Here is a 15,522-nt window from a genome sequence, read left to right on the forward strand (position 1 = left end):
AAAATATTTACAAAATATTTAAAATAAGTCTTATAAATATTTATAAATATTTTGTAAATATTTTATAAATATTGTGTGCTGTCTGGAATATATTATAATTTCCTACTCAACAATGTAACTGTTATGTACATCTTACATCTGTTCTACTATACTTATTATAACATTGAATGGATATTATATTTAATATGACTTGCGAATATTTTCAAACGGGATTTTATTTTGAAGGGATGGAGGAGAATCTATAATTTATGTAAAAATAAATACAATAATAATTTATTTTTAAAAACTAATATAATTATTATTCATATTTTGACGGGATAGCGTAACTAATTGTGATCTTGAAAGCAGGACTATCCCGTTTAATTACCGGATTATTGATATCGATACTTTTTTTGCAGCAGTGATACCCGGAGATCTACTTTTAATCGCGCCTATCCCAGACGGCATACAATATTTATAAAATATTTACAAGATTTATTTTAAATATTTTGTAAATATATTTTTGTGGTCTTAGATTGCACAGACCGTAAACATTTATTTTAAATATTATGAAATATTTATTGTACATATTATAGTAAATGCTGTGAAGATACTTAATGAATCATAATCCAAGTAAAAAATACTTATTAAAAATATATTTATTTATATTCATCATAAATATTACATAAAATATTTAGTCTATATTTTAATAATGCTTCGAATAAAGCTTAATATAAAATATGTATGAAATATCTATATAACATTTCACAAAATAAATATTAATAAACATTTATCATAAATATTCTGTGCTGTTTGGGTTCTTCGTTCGAAAAGAAACATATTTTTTTCCTTCGATTTTCTTTTATAGCCGTAGTCGTGTTTCAATTTAAACGCAGAAAGTGCAGATGAGAGAAATAAAGAGAGAGAAAACGGGAGTCGCGCCGCCTTGCGCGGAAACGATTTCCCAGCTTCCCGAATGGGACGGACGGGGGATGCGGGGGCAGCGGACACACATAATCGGTGCACGCACGCGTGGTAGGAGTGAAACCGTTCGCGGGATCGGCGGCGGCGACGACGGCGAAGGGTTGGCTCGTTCGGGGAAAACAGGTTCGCATCGTTCGCGATCGTCGTCCTCGCGTTTCTCGCGCGCGGAGAATCTCGCGAAAGGGAAAACGATTCGTCCGTGATCCATTCTCGTCCCTTGTGGACTTGGCCAGCGCGCGTTCTATGCTTCGAGAGGGGACCGGAGGCGGACGATAACCCGTGGACGAAGAATGTCAAGCGCGAGAGTGCGCGAGTGCGAGTAGTAGAAGCCGTAAACGCCAAGAGTTCCGGAGGGGCAATCAATTTTCCACGTAGTTGCGTTTATATACGGTGTATGTGCGTGTGTATGTGTGTGCGCGTGTACCGTACGCGTACTGTACGTCGCTGAACCTCGCGTCGTCGTGGTGTTGGTCGCCAGTCGAGATCGCGGTCGACTTCAGGTAGTCGAGTTGAGATATAGCTCTCGCGGAGCTGACGGAGCAGCCGAGTGAACCGAGCGTGGTTCGTTCGAGGCGCGCGATTTATTGATAATAAAGACTGGCAGCTGCTGCAGTCACCTCCGTGTCGAAAGCTCCCAAAAGGAGCCGAAAGAGGCGACGTAAACGGGACAGTTAGCGGAGAGAGGGTACCCCGAGTGTGCGTATGCTGCAAAATCTGGAGAGGACTTGGCGAATGGGGGCACGGGTACGTTGCTGAAAGAGAGTGAGCGAAAGAGAGAGAGAGAGAGAGAGAGAGAGAAAAGAATCCGCGAGACTTGCGTCAGCGCGATCCGACACGGATTGTTGCGCGAATCATCTCGATACACCTTGATACACCTTGATACAAATCGACTCGATTCCACTGAATTAGCAAGTATCAACGTCATGTGAGAACGAGCCTTATGTTTACGGTTTACAATGCGTCAACGCGACGAGTGACGTATAGAGTCCCTCGGGGATTTTTTCTCTCCCTCTTCAGCCGCGCCTGTGTTTTCCTTTTAAAAACCCCCAGAGATTCGCGATCTTCCGTTTATGCACGTACGTGTATATCGATTTACGCGCGAGCGTCCGTCTCGCGTTCGCGCGAGTCGCACGCGCTTTCTTTCTCTCCTTCCTCTTTGTCCTCCTCCCCCTTCCGCTCCTCCGACCTTCCCAACCTCCCCCCGTTCCCCTCCTCCACGAGCGTCCTCGTGAAATTACGCGATCGCGATGATTTCTGCTCGTCGAACGTCGTGACGGATTCGACGCGGAAACACGTCACATCTCGCCGTCCTCCGTCGCGGAAATAATCCTCTGTATTTGCGCGCAATTGTACCATCAGCAGGTTGACGTATGAATGGTGTCGGGGTCACCGCGGGGACGCACGCCACGTACGTGAATCCACTTGACAAGATGTCAACGACCACCGATGTCAGCGACTTGGCGGTGGATCTCCCCAAGGAGGGGACGCCGATCTTCCTGCAGACCCGCGCAGCCTGGGCCATCGCCGGGGTGTTTATGGCTGTAGCGCTTTTCTTCACTTGCCAACAGGTATGGAACTGTCAATAGAATATGCCTATCCTTTTTTGCTTCTTGTTTCTTGGTTTTTACCTCTTGCCTTTTTCCTTTGCAACCGTTTTATCGACAATTGTGCGTTTCTTGTCTCTTCCGAAGTTCGTCAACTCTTATCTCGGGTGACAGAACGTGAAGAAACAGAATTAAGGCCTGGTTCCATCCATGTAAGATTAACTATAATTTTGGTTCAATTTATTTTTCATCTTCTAATTCTTGGAATTTTTTATTATTTTCTAAGAATTAGAAAAAGATAAGTAGTGAAATTTTAACCGAGATTAAAGTTAATCTTATATTGGTGGAACTGGGCTTATGCTTGTTTCTAATATAGATTAATGTTAATCTCGATTTATCTTATTCTTCATCTTTTTCTAATTTTTAGAGCTAGAAAGAGGCAAAAAGGCAAGGGGTAAAAAAATGATAAAAAGCAAGAAACAGGAAGCAAAGAACGCATTGTAGATTAGGCTTGAGATGCTTGATTTGCGATGCAGTCACTTCTCTCTTTTCTCATTATTTATAGATTTATCAGCATCTGAGGTGGTACACAAATCCTACGGAGCAGAGATGGATAGTGCGAATTTTGTTCATCGTGCCCATTTACGCCATCTACTCCTGGATCTCGCTGTTGTTCTTCAACAGCGAGAGCTACTACGTTTACTTCTTCACGGTGCGGGACTGTTATGAGGCATTTGTTATATATAATTTCCTGTCACTATGCTACGAGTACCTAGGTGGTGAGGGCAACATCATGTCCGAAATCAGGGGCAAGCCGATACGCTCCAGTTGCCTGTATGGTACCTGTTGCCTGGTTGGAAAAACTTATACCATCGGATTTCTAAGATTCTGCAAGCAAGCCACTTTACAGTTCTGCTTGGTTAAACCAGTGATGGCGTTTGTCATCATATTTCTGCAAGCCTTCGGTCATTACAGAGACGGAGATTGGTCACCCGACGGTGGCTACATTTACATCACGATAATTTACAACATCAGTGTATCGCTTGCACTTTATGGGTTGTTTTTGTTCTACTTCGCTACGAGAGACCTGCTGACGCCGTTTGAGCCTGTGCTCAAGTTTTGTACAGTCAAGAGCGTCATCTTTTTGTCATTCTGGCAAGGTAACATCTGAAATTAAGCATTTCTAGGTGCGTGCATTAAGTAACTGATAACAATTGCAACAAATACTTTTTTAATTCAGGAGTACTGTTAGCTATCTTGGAGAAAGCAAATGTCATTTCACCCGTTATAAACAGTCTGGGTCAATCAACGAGTGCTGGCACAGTTTCCGCTGGTTACCAAAATTTCCTCATTTGTATCGAAATGTTATTCGCTGCTATAGCTTTACGTTACGCGTTCCCGTATCAAGTATACGCAGCTGGATGTGTTACCGACTCCAGGGGTAGAAGCGTGACGATGCAAAGTATTAGTAGCAGTTTGAAAGTACGTATACAATATTTCTGAACTTTTTACAGAAATATATATTTTTTTTTGTCGTTGATTTAATACTTTATTGGACAATAATATTTTGTAGGAAACGATGAATCCAAAAGACATTATGACCGATGCCATCCATAATTTCCATCCACAATATCAGCAGTATACTCAATATAGCGCAGGTATGTGTTATTTTTTGTGCTAGTTTTTTTTAAGTATTGCTATATAATTATTTAACTACTATATATGTACATTTTTATTTATTTTTATTATCGATATGTTTATGAATTTTCATACAGCATGATAGTGTGCGATATAAAATTTATGTCGTTTATTTAAGTTTTTGTATGTATTGTCTCACATACAGTTATTATTTTTCCTCATGCATTCATAAGAAAATGTCATGTTAAAATAAGGCGGTGATACTGAATGTTCTAATTATAGAGCAAGATTATCTGACATGTAATGCCAATAATGCCAATAATAGTTACACAAGATACACGTTTTATTCGAGATTGCAAACGCTTCAGTTACAGGCTTTGGCGCTTTTGTATATAATTGTACTCTTTCTGACACTTCACTGCTGATCAATGCAGGCACCGATATTACATTAATATCCACTCACATATGTATATATAGCAAAGTTCACGCAAGTTTCAAGCAAATGCGAAATTCACGGGTAGTATAGAATCTGCTTTCAAAGATAGTCCTCTAATAATATTTATAATCATTTTACTTGTATAAAAGATTAATTATATAAAATTTCCCTGTGTGCCGATTTATTAGATTCAGACAATTACTTTGAAGGCACTTTTGTTTCATATTTTTCAGACGTTAGTACCAACTTGCCGTACGAAAAGATATGACAGTGAGGCGTCACTTTTTTAATTTCAAGAAATTGGACATCGAGCTTTATGCGCGACTTTAAATGAAGATCGAAAAGAAAGATACTTCATACAGCACTATACTTTGCTTACGGAATTATACAATGCCTTAGAGATCGGTATCTGTCCACAAAGGGTCAATTTCTCAAAAATGAATTCTCCGCTGAAATTACAGAATAAGGGTTGTACTTAATATACCATCGATATATACGTATTATATATGCATATAAGATCATCTATTTTGCGATTAACAAACTCTGCTGTAAAATAGAAGTTAAGCACTTAACATAAGCATTTAGGAAAGAGAAAGGAAGAAAAACGGGGAGAGGGAGAGAGAATAGCCTACTTCTATAGTGTTGCTCTATAATGAATGTAAAAGATGATTAGGGGTACAGTTCATTTAACGCTACAAACGCTTTGAAGCATCTGATTGATCAATCACAAAAAAGAATTTTACTAATAGATCAATCAGAAAAATTTTTCAAAGGTTTTGTAGCATCAAGTGGACCGGATCCTAAGCATTAGTGTAATGTTTTTTTTTGTTTTTTTTTTCTATAACATTATAACTCAATTTAATTGTATTGCTTCTATTTTATATTCCTATCACATGGTACCATGTAGCATGCGAATATACGGTATGAAACGGCCGGAGCATGTAAAGCACATTATGTTCTTTTTCCCACAGGTATAGCATACATTGACAATGGTAAAATGATCACAATCCTAGCTGCTTGCGATTATTTTTTTATATTAATAATAATTTGCATGAATCGATTGCGATATCGCATTAATATATTTTTTTCTCTTGCACCTTTGTATCATGTGTATACGTAAGAATTCGAACTTTGTTGCTCTGATTAAGCCTCTTGAGCAGCTCGATATGCGTTATCGTGTAGATGGTTGTCGTGTAGAGTTCGAAATTACCAAAATTACACCGAGTTTAGATACCGGTGAACGAATTTCGATAGGAATTTAATAGTCCTTTTAAATGAGGATTCTCTCTGTATAACATAGGAAATTGAACTTGCCAGAATTATACCGATTTCGAGCCTTGATTTTGTAAACGCAGTTCCAGAGCAAGAACGTTCGAGATGTAAATGTGACATTTTGGAAAGGATTGGTACAACGCTGGTGTATTCGGTCATATAATTGTGAAATTAATATGAAGGCATTGAATTAGTATTTAAAAAAATTAATATAAAGGGACCGATTAGTCAATTTTGGCGCATTTATTGGCCAACGGACACGCGTATCTGGTGTTTACTCACTGTAATGTGTAACAATGATGTAACAACTAGGGGGCCCAAAAGGACAACGTGGTATGCGAGTATCCAGCTTCGATCCGGATGATCCGCAAAACATGCCGGTACCACCACCTCAAAGGCGAAACACCTCTCACCAGCGTGTCGCAACGATTTCGCAAAATTATAACGAGAAAACGATGTTGCTGAGCAGCGACGATGAATTTCAATAAGGCACGGACGTCGTTCGGGGAAATGTGATTTACGCTCGAGAATCGTATCGACAAATATTACAACTCGAAACTTCCATAAATTTTTAGAAATCTGCTTTCGAAGAGGAGGAGGATGCAAGAGAAAAACGATATGTTTTAAGGAATTCGCATGAAGCGAATTTAATTAAATAAGAACTTTCTTGCAGACCTTAAGAAAGGGAAAAAGGGACATTGCGCAGGGCATAAAAGCGCATTACGTTTCACTGTAATAGTTCCATAATGTTACATCCATGTTAATATATGTATTATGTTATAACATACGAGTAAAGAAATAGTATAGAAGATATTTATTTTACTATGCTGAACAGTTTGAGGCAGTGTTATTCGTACACCCGTGGCTCTACTACGACACTGCAAGAAGTATTAAGTGCACGATAATGCTTGCTCTTCGTAATAAATAAGAAAAAAGTAATTGTATAGTACTTAATTTCACGCGCGATATCGCACTTTCTCAAAGTACTGGTCGTACGTAAGCATCGACACTTGTTTACACTTTTGTATCTGTTTTTATTTACGCGTTTGCATTTAGTGGACTTTGATTTTTACAATTTCGCATTCGTGCTTATTGGAAGCCTCGCGAGCCACAGGAATATTTGCGTCCTTCCGCAAAATCATTCTCTTTCCTTGATTTCTTACGAAATGTACGTGTATATATCACCGAGGTAGATTAGATCTGAAAATGCGGAGAAGTTGAAGCGAGTTTTCCTTCTCGACGGAAGCCTTTCGATATAAAAGAAAAAAAAACAAAAAGATACATAACAATATTATATGCGCGAGAAAAAGACGATCGATGAGCATGGTGTCAGATATAAACATTTGGTATTCGGTGTCTTATGTGTACAACTGTGTATAATCCTCAATATTTTTTTTAAAAGCATAAGAGACGAGCCAAGCTAACAAAGATCTATTTTATATGACAGCACAGTGTGCCGAAATCTTTCGTCGCCATTTAAGAACGAAGTGAACGTGTAAATCTGTAAACAAATTTTATTGTCCTATTACATCTCGTAATAAAGATAAGACACAACTACATGAATAGAACATTATTTATTTACAATTAAAACATCTGTTAATAATACCTCATATATAGAAAATATACATATATATATATAGAATAATTTATATGTATATATAAGAAATTTTAATTACACATGTCGATGCTTTTTTTTCTTAAAAATATGTTAATCAACTCGAATACCGTATTATTACTGTTAGAAGAATAATTTAGAATGTTATTAACAGCCTTTACTTTTTGGCAAAAAATAAAGATATAATATTGTACACGTTTGGATAAAACGGTTCATTTTTCTGATCGCAATAGCGAAAGCACCCTTATTTGAATTTACCAATATCCTACGATCTATCATCGACTACCAACCGATCCAATACGATTGATTATTTGTCACAATTTTCTTCCAGCCATGCCAAGGGGATTCCAAGTTTTCGCGCGAGGTTAGTGTTTCCGGAAGCATGTTACCGGTTTTCAATTGTACTCCTCTTAATGTTGACTTTAGCGACGTGCTTGCAGTTAATTGTTTCTCATCGTCTTCCTCCTCTTCTTCGATATCTTGATACTGTAGTTCGTCATCCATATAAACGACTGCGTTGGTATCCTCGTTATTCGCGTACTTGTGATACTCTTCAGCGACGTCGCGCTTCGTCACTTTGCTCGTAGTTACAAACGCATTCTGAATGATCTGCAAGTCGTGGGCAGCCAGCGAAGATTGCGGATTAATTATAGGTTTAAAGCCGATCGATCTTAGCCGTGCTATCCGTAGATCGCTGTCGAATGCATTCACTGGCACAAAAGCCGACGCTCTATCCTGTAGGAAGTCCGCGTCGCTTTTGCGACTCGTGTTATCCCCTGTGAGCGAAGCAGCGCAGATTCGCAACGTTTGAACCTGGGATCCTTGATCGCACACATCCAACACGGATTCCTTCAGTTTCTCCAATTTATCCCACTCCATCTTCAAGATAGCTCTTTGATCGTTTAACTGTCCAATAACATAAACTTCCGGATTATCGGAGATAAGTCTGCACTGCGTCGTCGCATCCATCGTGCTGGGTTTCTCGTCCTGTTTTTTGCGAAAGCAGTGTAAACGCGGTTGAGCAGTACGATGTGATAAAGGAATTGTCCGTATCAGCCTGTTTCGAAGGCTCCTGTCGAAGGAAGTCTTGGTGACGTCGTGATCAGCTGTTATGGTTTCATTCTCTTTCTTCTTGTTGCTGACGTTGTTATTGTTATGATTGTTGCTATTTTCATTATTATCGTTACTAAGATTATTTCTAAGATTTTTTTGCTTCTCAATTGAACTGTTAATATTCTTGCCATTTGCGTGCACGGTATTGGTCATCCTATACTTATTTTTCGTTTGTTTCTCCCCGGCGCGTTGACGATTGACTTTGGTCAGTTTGCTCTTCCGTTTAAAACTAGACTTGTATCGCTTGTTGGACGAATATATTACGGTATTGAAGGTATTACAATAGTTTGTGTATACATTATTTCTGCATCGTAATCTCCTGTTCCTCGGTCCACGTGTCGCGGGACCGAAATTAGCGTCTATCGACAAGTTGGCAATTTCCCTATCTCGTTTCTTGTACTTGGTCTTCTTGATCGACGGGTCGGGAAACTTCGGCTTTACCAATACTGCTTTCTTGTCAGTCCTTAGACGGGTTTTTATGTCGTACGAACTGCGAGTGTGTTGCGCGATAGTCTGAAGCGAATTCTGTACACGAAACGGTGATAAGTACTCGTTGTTCTTCTTGGGCATGCAATTTCGATCGCTCCTCCTAACGGTATTATTACGTTTCTGATTCGCGTCGTTACAGGATTGGCGATCCAAATCGGGTAGCAAGTTTTCGAATTTGTCTCCATCCGCTTGCTTGGTTACTTTCCAAAATAATCTTTCGGATTTGGAATATCTACAGTATCTTCTGTTGTCCAAACACGCAACGTTTTCCTTTATGTTGTCCGTTTCTTTGCGCCTCTTCCTAAGATTTACGTTCGTCGGCACGTGCTTCTTGCTCTTGATCTCCGGAGTGGTTTCTCTTTTCGACGCGTTCCACATCGCGCATTCTTCGGTCGTCAGCCCTATCACATTTCCGATCAGTAACTTGGACATGGGATGATGTATTTCCTTATTGATCAAGTTTAAAATTTTATCCGGCGTCAAGGAGTCCAAGGATTTGATGTTTTGCGCGCAGAGAGATTCACTCGGTATCTCCAAAGCGTCGTGGCATTCAGAGATTCTTTCGTACGTCGCAACCGAATTCCTCAGCGATTCATTCCTGGAATTCGATTTCTGTGTCGGTTCATTATCGGTATTCAAGTTTTGTACATCCTGACATTGAGCATTTTGAAGTTGTTCCTTACGCTCGATCGTAGTATTTGCACTATTCTTGGAACTATCTAACGACGAAGATATGCAATAAGAATGTTCTGACGAATTTACGACTATCGACGACAAATTTTCCCTACGTTTGTTCAACGGAGAGGTATTTGTGTTATCAGCTACGACATGCCCGTTATAGGATACGTTTTCACTCGGCCGAGAATTCACTCGCGCCTTGTCCACATTTGTCTTCTCGATAGGCTTGGTATCCTCCTTGGGTGTCAAGCGACTACCCTCCATATCCAATGCCGTACGAATAGTGATGTCGATCGGCTTGGAAGGCTTCTGCAACATCGTCGGGACGCTCTTTTTCGCGTCCTGCGAATTATGCGACGACTCGTACAGACCCATGCGTATCGAGATGTTTGTACTATGGGTTTTAGTAGCCGACGAACCAAGGCACAGCAACGTCTTTTGATCAGGTACAGAAGTTGATATCGCGCTTTCCGCGTTACTCGGTAGTTTCTTAAAAACATGACGCGTGACAATGGAACTCTCGGGCGCGGACCGTCTGCTGGTGTCAACCGACGGTATCGTTTTTACGTCTGGGAGACTTTCGCGACTGTCTCCATAACTGAGTTTTCGCTTTCGGCAGGTGACACCGATATTATTAGAACATTTTCTCAAGTCATACGTGTTTAGATGGTTAGACTTCGACAATGGGATACAGTGTCGCATGGAAGACGGGTCTTCCGAGCCTTTGCTGCTCCAGCTGGGCGACTCTTGATTCGCGAGACGCATCAACGCAAACTTGTTGTACTTGGTTCCATCCGAAGCCACGCCGATCCAACAGCTTATGACTACGTAGAGTCCATCGTACCTGTATCCGGTGTTAGGCGCGATATTATCTTGCAGATTGTAACTTCTTATTAATCTCAATGGTATTTGATTTTTATAGTTGCGAATAAATGGATCCACGCTGGGTTGTTCCTTGTGATACACCTGCTGGCCGGTGAGCGTTAGATAATCACCAAGATCCACGTCCTCATTCACGTTGGTATGAGAGGTACATACAGAGGTAACGCCAAACGGTCCCTCATGTATGTCAACATTGAAAGGCTTGTGCATCTTATCCCTGGAACAGTCCATGCGTATGCCCCACCAGGATCCAGGTGGAAATCCCAGAACTGGACCATACCAGCATCTCGAAATCTTAAGAAACACACGAAAATGTATCGCTATATACACTTCATTGGTCATGATATAAAGATAAGTATAAGAAAAATGATACTTACATTTTTGTTGTACGATGGGCTCGATTTGTCCAAAGATTTCAGTGAGCTCGCTTCCACAGCTTGGTTGAGCTTGCTAAATAGTTTGTTCAGATCGTGCCTAATTCGACCTTTTCCCTGAAAGAAGGAAAATATGAGGAAAAAACGAAAATATGGAAAAGCATTAATATGAAAAATGAAAGTTTCTTATTTCAGCCTAGCGACGATATTAATACGTGCGATTAATAATAATGCGAGTGGCGAGGTATAATGTAAATAAGATAGAAATGAGCGGAGCTGTAGACGCAGGTCCTCGACGGAGAAAAACGGTACAGACAGTCTCCTCTCGTTCTCCTGAATCGTGTTCGCGCACACGGTCCTCGAGACGTCACTACCCGATCTTGCCATTTCCACGAACGACGGGGATCACTCAGGTCACCGAGCACGCTATATCCGCGATCGAGACGGTACACTCTCCATTCGGACCGCGATCCGTCACCGACTCCACGAATGCAAATGGCCGCTATCGCGGCCGTCCCGTCGATAACTGCTCCGCGATAACTTCGCGATGTAAACACGCGGCCGAAATCAGGCCCAGCTGCACCATCTGCACTCTGTCATCGACATCCTTCTCTCGCCCTACGCCCGAGTATCCGTCTGTTCTGCTCCAAAGTGCGAAAAACTCATCCAGAGCAATCTTATCGTTTGAATATTACGGTAAATCAAGTCGCGCGAGTTCGTCGATTAGATCTTGCGAGTCGCGTTACGTTGTTTCTGTCGAGTCCGAAATACGGGATTGCGTCGAGTTACGGAAACTATGTAGATTCATTTGTTTAACAATAACGTTGTCTTCGATTATCTACATCGATTTAAAGAGGGATAGATTTAAAGCCCGTCGCGTAGCGATGGACTTTAAAGAGGAAAAAAAAAAAGAAACGAGGCGTAGAGAGGAAGAGAGACAGAGCGTGTGATTAAAACGGCTAGACGAATGATAGATAATAGCGAGCGTTAATCGTAATTTAACGGATTCTATCAACGCTCGGGTCAATCAGCTACGATTGGCTAATGCAGTTACGAGGCGAGAGAATTGTAGTTAATTTTGATAGAAAATCGCGCAAATGTGCGTCGCAATCTCGAGATCGATTCGAAACCCCCATAAAGAAGGATCGTCGGAGCGCGAGTATAAAATGGAATGGTGGTATCGATAAAAAAAAACAGATAGAAACGGGGCTTTCGGGGCGAACGGCGACCAACGGCGACGGCGAGTGGCAAGTAAGTACGGCGACGAGCGGACGAGTCTGAAACGGCGCGGACGGTCGGCGAGCGGAAATGAGGGGATGCGTTGTAAACGGCGGCCAAAGGAAGGCGGCCTCGGTGCGTGGCTACGCCGCAAGATGGCGTTTAACATGCGACGCTGCTTTTGACGTTCGCATATGAGTTTTTTTTGGTTCCCTCCACTTTGAAAAGGCCAGGAAGTGATTTTTTCTGGCGCGCCGTTTAGTCCACGGACGGCCGATCGAGGATGTGCCGTAAGGTGTTAGCCGCGAGGCGAGCCGTTCGACTAATCGGTATTTCGATTTCGAGTACGTAGTACTTAGCCCCATAGCGAGGCGCGCACGAGGTCCCGCGATTGGCCAGTTTACGAAAACGACGATGGCTCCGTGAGGAGAGGAGAACATGGCTGCGACGCAAGCCGAGAGCCAACAAAACGATGTGAAGCTGAACGAGTCCGTGAAATGCGCACAGAAGCGTACGCAAGTCGGTGGGAATAGTGCGAGTGCTAGTGCGAAGCAGCAGCTGGATTCCGAGCCGGACGATAAAGTGTCCCGGGGCGCGGCCCAGCTGCTTAAATATGTGAGTCGCGGCGGGGACACGACGGGCTACGAGATGAGTCAATACCGCGAGGACATTGGCGGACACACTGCCGCCGGTGAGGTAAAATCGCCGCGTGAGGCCGGCCAGACGTCCCAGGAGCCCGTCGGCAAGCAAGAGGCGCACGACGCGCCCGGCCATCCCGGCCATCCGGGCCATCCGTTCGCGCCAAACGTGATACGCGACTACTCGGACGAGTACAGCAACAACAAATCCGGCGAGTTCGTCGCGACCAAGTCGCTCGCTGACTATCCCCCCGGCAAGCAGCTCCCGGAGTACGTTGCCAAGCACGCGGACTTTCCCGGCAAGCAGCTTGATTATCATGGTAAACACTTGATGCACGAGACCGACCGGACCCACCGGGCCGAGATGGAGGAGCACTACTCTGCCTCCAAGATCGAGTCGCGATTGTACGTCGGTGCCACCTCTGGCAACTTTTCCGGTCAGCCGAGGTTTCTTTCCGGACAGGGTATGTCCCAGACCGCTGGTCCAACCCCTACCTTGAACCAATTGCTACAGGCGTCTACTCCGGTCCATCGGTTTCATGGAAATTATCCCGGAATGGGACCTGAGTATCAGCAGCCATGGCCTATGCAAAGGCCACCGGTTGTGCCTCCAGTTTATCCGCAACCCAGTCAGCGTCCTCCGCAGACGGTAAACAAACACTATACTTTTGCACCAGTATGATTCCACTTAGGTTAAGCCCAGCGACTAAGCCTAGCGTTACGATACGTGTACTTTTTCTTGTTACGAGTCCTATAGTTTTGTATCATCTGCACATTTTAGATCTAACTAAAACATTATGTTTGTATATACGATCTAATTGTTATACGTTTCCAAATCTATCAGGGTTCACCGAGATTACATACAGGGCCAGGAGCACAGAGTTCTCCAACACCCATGCAATATCAACAATATACCCAACGATATTCCTCACCTGCGAGACCTCACGCACCTTACAGTCATCATCAGGTAAACAAACTTGTTTTTAATCGGAGACTTTAATTCTTGTATATTAATATAGAAAAGATGTAGCCAATCGAACCAATTTCTACATGATATTTTCTTTCATCTTTTTAGCTAAACTCTTATACGACGCAAACCAGTCATCCCTCAAGCTTATATACGGAACAAAGGGGGTGGAATCAAGGTGGTCCACCAAATCCGCCTCCACCGCCAAGTAATCAGGTCACTCCATCGGGTCAGTCACCACAGCGTGCTTTGTCTCAGTCTCCAGCTCCACCACCTGCTGCGTCACCGCAACCACAAGCTACCAGTCAGACTCAGGTAAACATTATTACAAAAATTACTAATAGTCTCTGATTTATCACTGGAATGTATCAGAATTTCAGTTATCTTTATCTCTCTATACAATTATTCTTCTAATGGAAGTACGTTGATAGTTTATTCATACATAGAACATACAATTTACACATAAGAAAGAAAGTTTACGAAAATGGAGTATTTTTTTTTATAGAAGTAAAAAGCATAACATAGATTCTGACATTGACTTATTTTTACAAATAAACTCGATGTAATAATCATTTTATTGATGCAAAACAATAGTTCTTTTTAAAGAATGATAACATTAATCAGGAATACAGATCGTAATGCGATGTGTACAATATCTATACGAATTCTTTACGAAAGAATATATAGATTAATGAATTGTTAAGACAGTATATATGCAATCCGGATTCCTTATTTATGCCTTTTATTTTACAAATTTATAACGTTGAGCGTTGTAAATAACTTATTGGAGATATTTAAATGTTCTAGGAAGATATGTACACATAATAGAATCTATCAATATTTCCATGAATATGTTAAAGTTAAAAGACATGGCAGAATATGTAGTTTAGAGATGTATGCGTTTACAGTGTATTTCTGTAATGTAAAAATAGATTATTCACGGCATTGGGTCTCTTTTCAGGCTTTCCACAATATACAACAGCGAGCTACAACACCAAATACTCAAGGAATTGACTCTGGGGTGAGTTTTCATATACACGATTAAGATTAAAATTTTATTTTATTCTTAAGGAAAGAAATTAAGTACATCGATGTCGCGTTAAGTGCGCCTCTTTCTCAGGATTCAAACAGATGTGTGTGTGTTATGTGGAAAGAAAAGCTTAAAGTATTCGCAACGTAGCAAACAAGTTTTTGCCGGTGATTGCATAATCCCCGCCGTGACACGAATGATTGTCGTAGAGATTTCACGTACGATTTGAATTAATTCTATTCTCCTGTTGTAGAAGTTACGCGACTCAATGTATCGATACCGGTGTAATTCTTCGAAATTTAATACCGCACGTGTGTATGTGTGCGTGAAAGTATGTAGGATATCCCACGGGGACGCCAATCATCTCTGGCGAAATCGCGACGATCGTGATGCTCGAGACGCGCAAGTTTGGGAATAGATCGAAAGGCGAATTTTCCGTGTTGCAAAGTACTACTTGCAAGGTCTCTATCTACGACTTCGGTCTTGGTACTCGTTCAAGTACTTTCCCGACGAAAAGAGCGAGCGAGAGTGAGCGAAAGGGTGGCCCCTCGCGTGGTGTGCGAGGGGATCAGGAGGCCAAGGAAGTGGTAGCGAAGAAGGAGAAGAAGCAGGAGGAGGAGGAGAAGGGAGGATGAGGAAAGGGAGGATGAGCAAGGAGCGGAAGA

At 41.9% G+C, this 15,522-nt stretch overlaps 4 protein-coding genes across 10 annotated transcripts in view; 2 read left to right on the plus strand and 2 right to left on the minus strand.

Annotated features, from left to right (window-relative positions):
• LOC108722905 (zinc finger protein 91) overlaps positions 1 to 15,522 on the minus strand; it is a 342,323-nt gene that overhangs the window by 272,769 nt on the left and 54,032 nt on the right. The gene's annotated exons all lie outside the window — the stretch shown is intronic.
• Tmep (Transmembrane endosomal protein) lies at positions 1,357 to 7,416 on the plus strand. Of its 4 annotated transcripts, none has more exons than XM_018448289.1 (6): positions 1,357 to 1,707; positions 2,323 to 2,531; positions 3,073 to 3,667; positions 3,748 to 3,989; positions 4,081 to 4,165; positions 6,166 to 7,416. In XM_018448289.1, the coding sequence occupies exons 2-6, from the start codon at positions 2,334 to 2,336 to the stop codon at positions 6,339 to 6,341; spliced, it is 1,296 nt and encodes a 431-aa protein (XP_018303791.1). In that variant the 5' UTR covers positions 1,357 to 1,707; positions 2,323 to 2,333; the 3' UTR covers positions 6,342 to 7,416. The 4 variants fall into 4 exon arrangements, with proteins under 4 accessions (XP_018303791.1, XP_018303792.1, XP_018303793.1 ...); XM_018448290.1 differs by having other exon boundaries at positions 2,326 to 2,531; XM_018448291.1 differs by having other exon boundaries at positions 2,359 to 2,531.
• On the minus strand, positions 7,542 to 11,517 carry LOC108722933 (uncharacterized). Its single transcript, XM_018448321.1, has 3 exons — positions 11,302 to 11,517; positions 11,008 to 11,121; positions 7,542 to 10,924 (listed from the first exon to the last, which is right to left on the minus strand). The coding sequence occupies exons 1-3, from the start codon at positions 11,389 to 11,391 to the stop codon at positions 7,751 to 7,753; spliced, it is 3,378 nt and encodes a 1,125-aa protein (XP_018303823.1). The 5' UTR covers positions 11,392 to 11,517; the 3' UTR covers positions 7,542 to 7,750.
• osa (trithorax group protein osa) overlaps positions 12,349 to 15,522 on the plus strand; it is a 19,751-nt gene continuing 16,577 nt past the window's right edge. For all 4 annotated transcript variants that reach the window (XM_018448247.1, XM_018448248.1, XM_018448249.1 and 1 more), the window contains exons 1-4: positions 12,349 to 13,509; positions 13,705 to 13,827; positions 13,936 to 14,142; positions 14,789 to 14,848. In XM_018448247.1, coding sequence (XP_018303749.1) covers positions 12,661 to 13,509; positions 13,705 to 13,827; positions 13,936 to 14,142; positions 14,789 to 14,848 — 1,239 coding nt within the window. In that variant the 5' untranslated portion in view covers positions 12,349 to 12,660. The remainder of the gene's footprint in view (positions 13,510 to 13,704; positions 13,828 to 13,935; positions 14,143 to 14,788; positions 14,849 to 15,522) is intronic.

Source organism: Mycetomoellerius zeteki, unplaced genomic scaffold (assembly GCF_001594055.1).
Source record: "Mycetomoellerius zeteki isolate Tzet28-1 unplaced genomic scaffold, Tzet1.0 scaffold221, whole genome shotgun sequence".
NCBI classification, from domain to species: Eukaryota; Metazoa; Arthropoda; class Insecta; order Hymenoptera; family Formicidae; genus Mycetomoellerius; species Mycetomoellerius zeteki.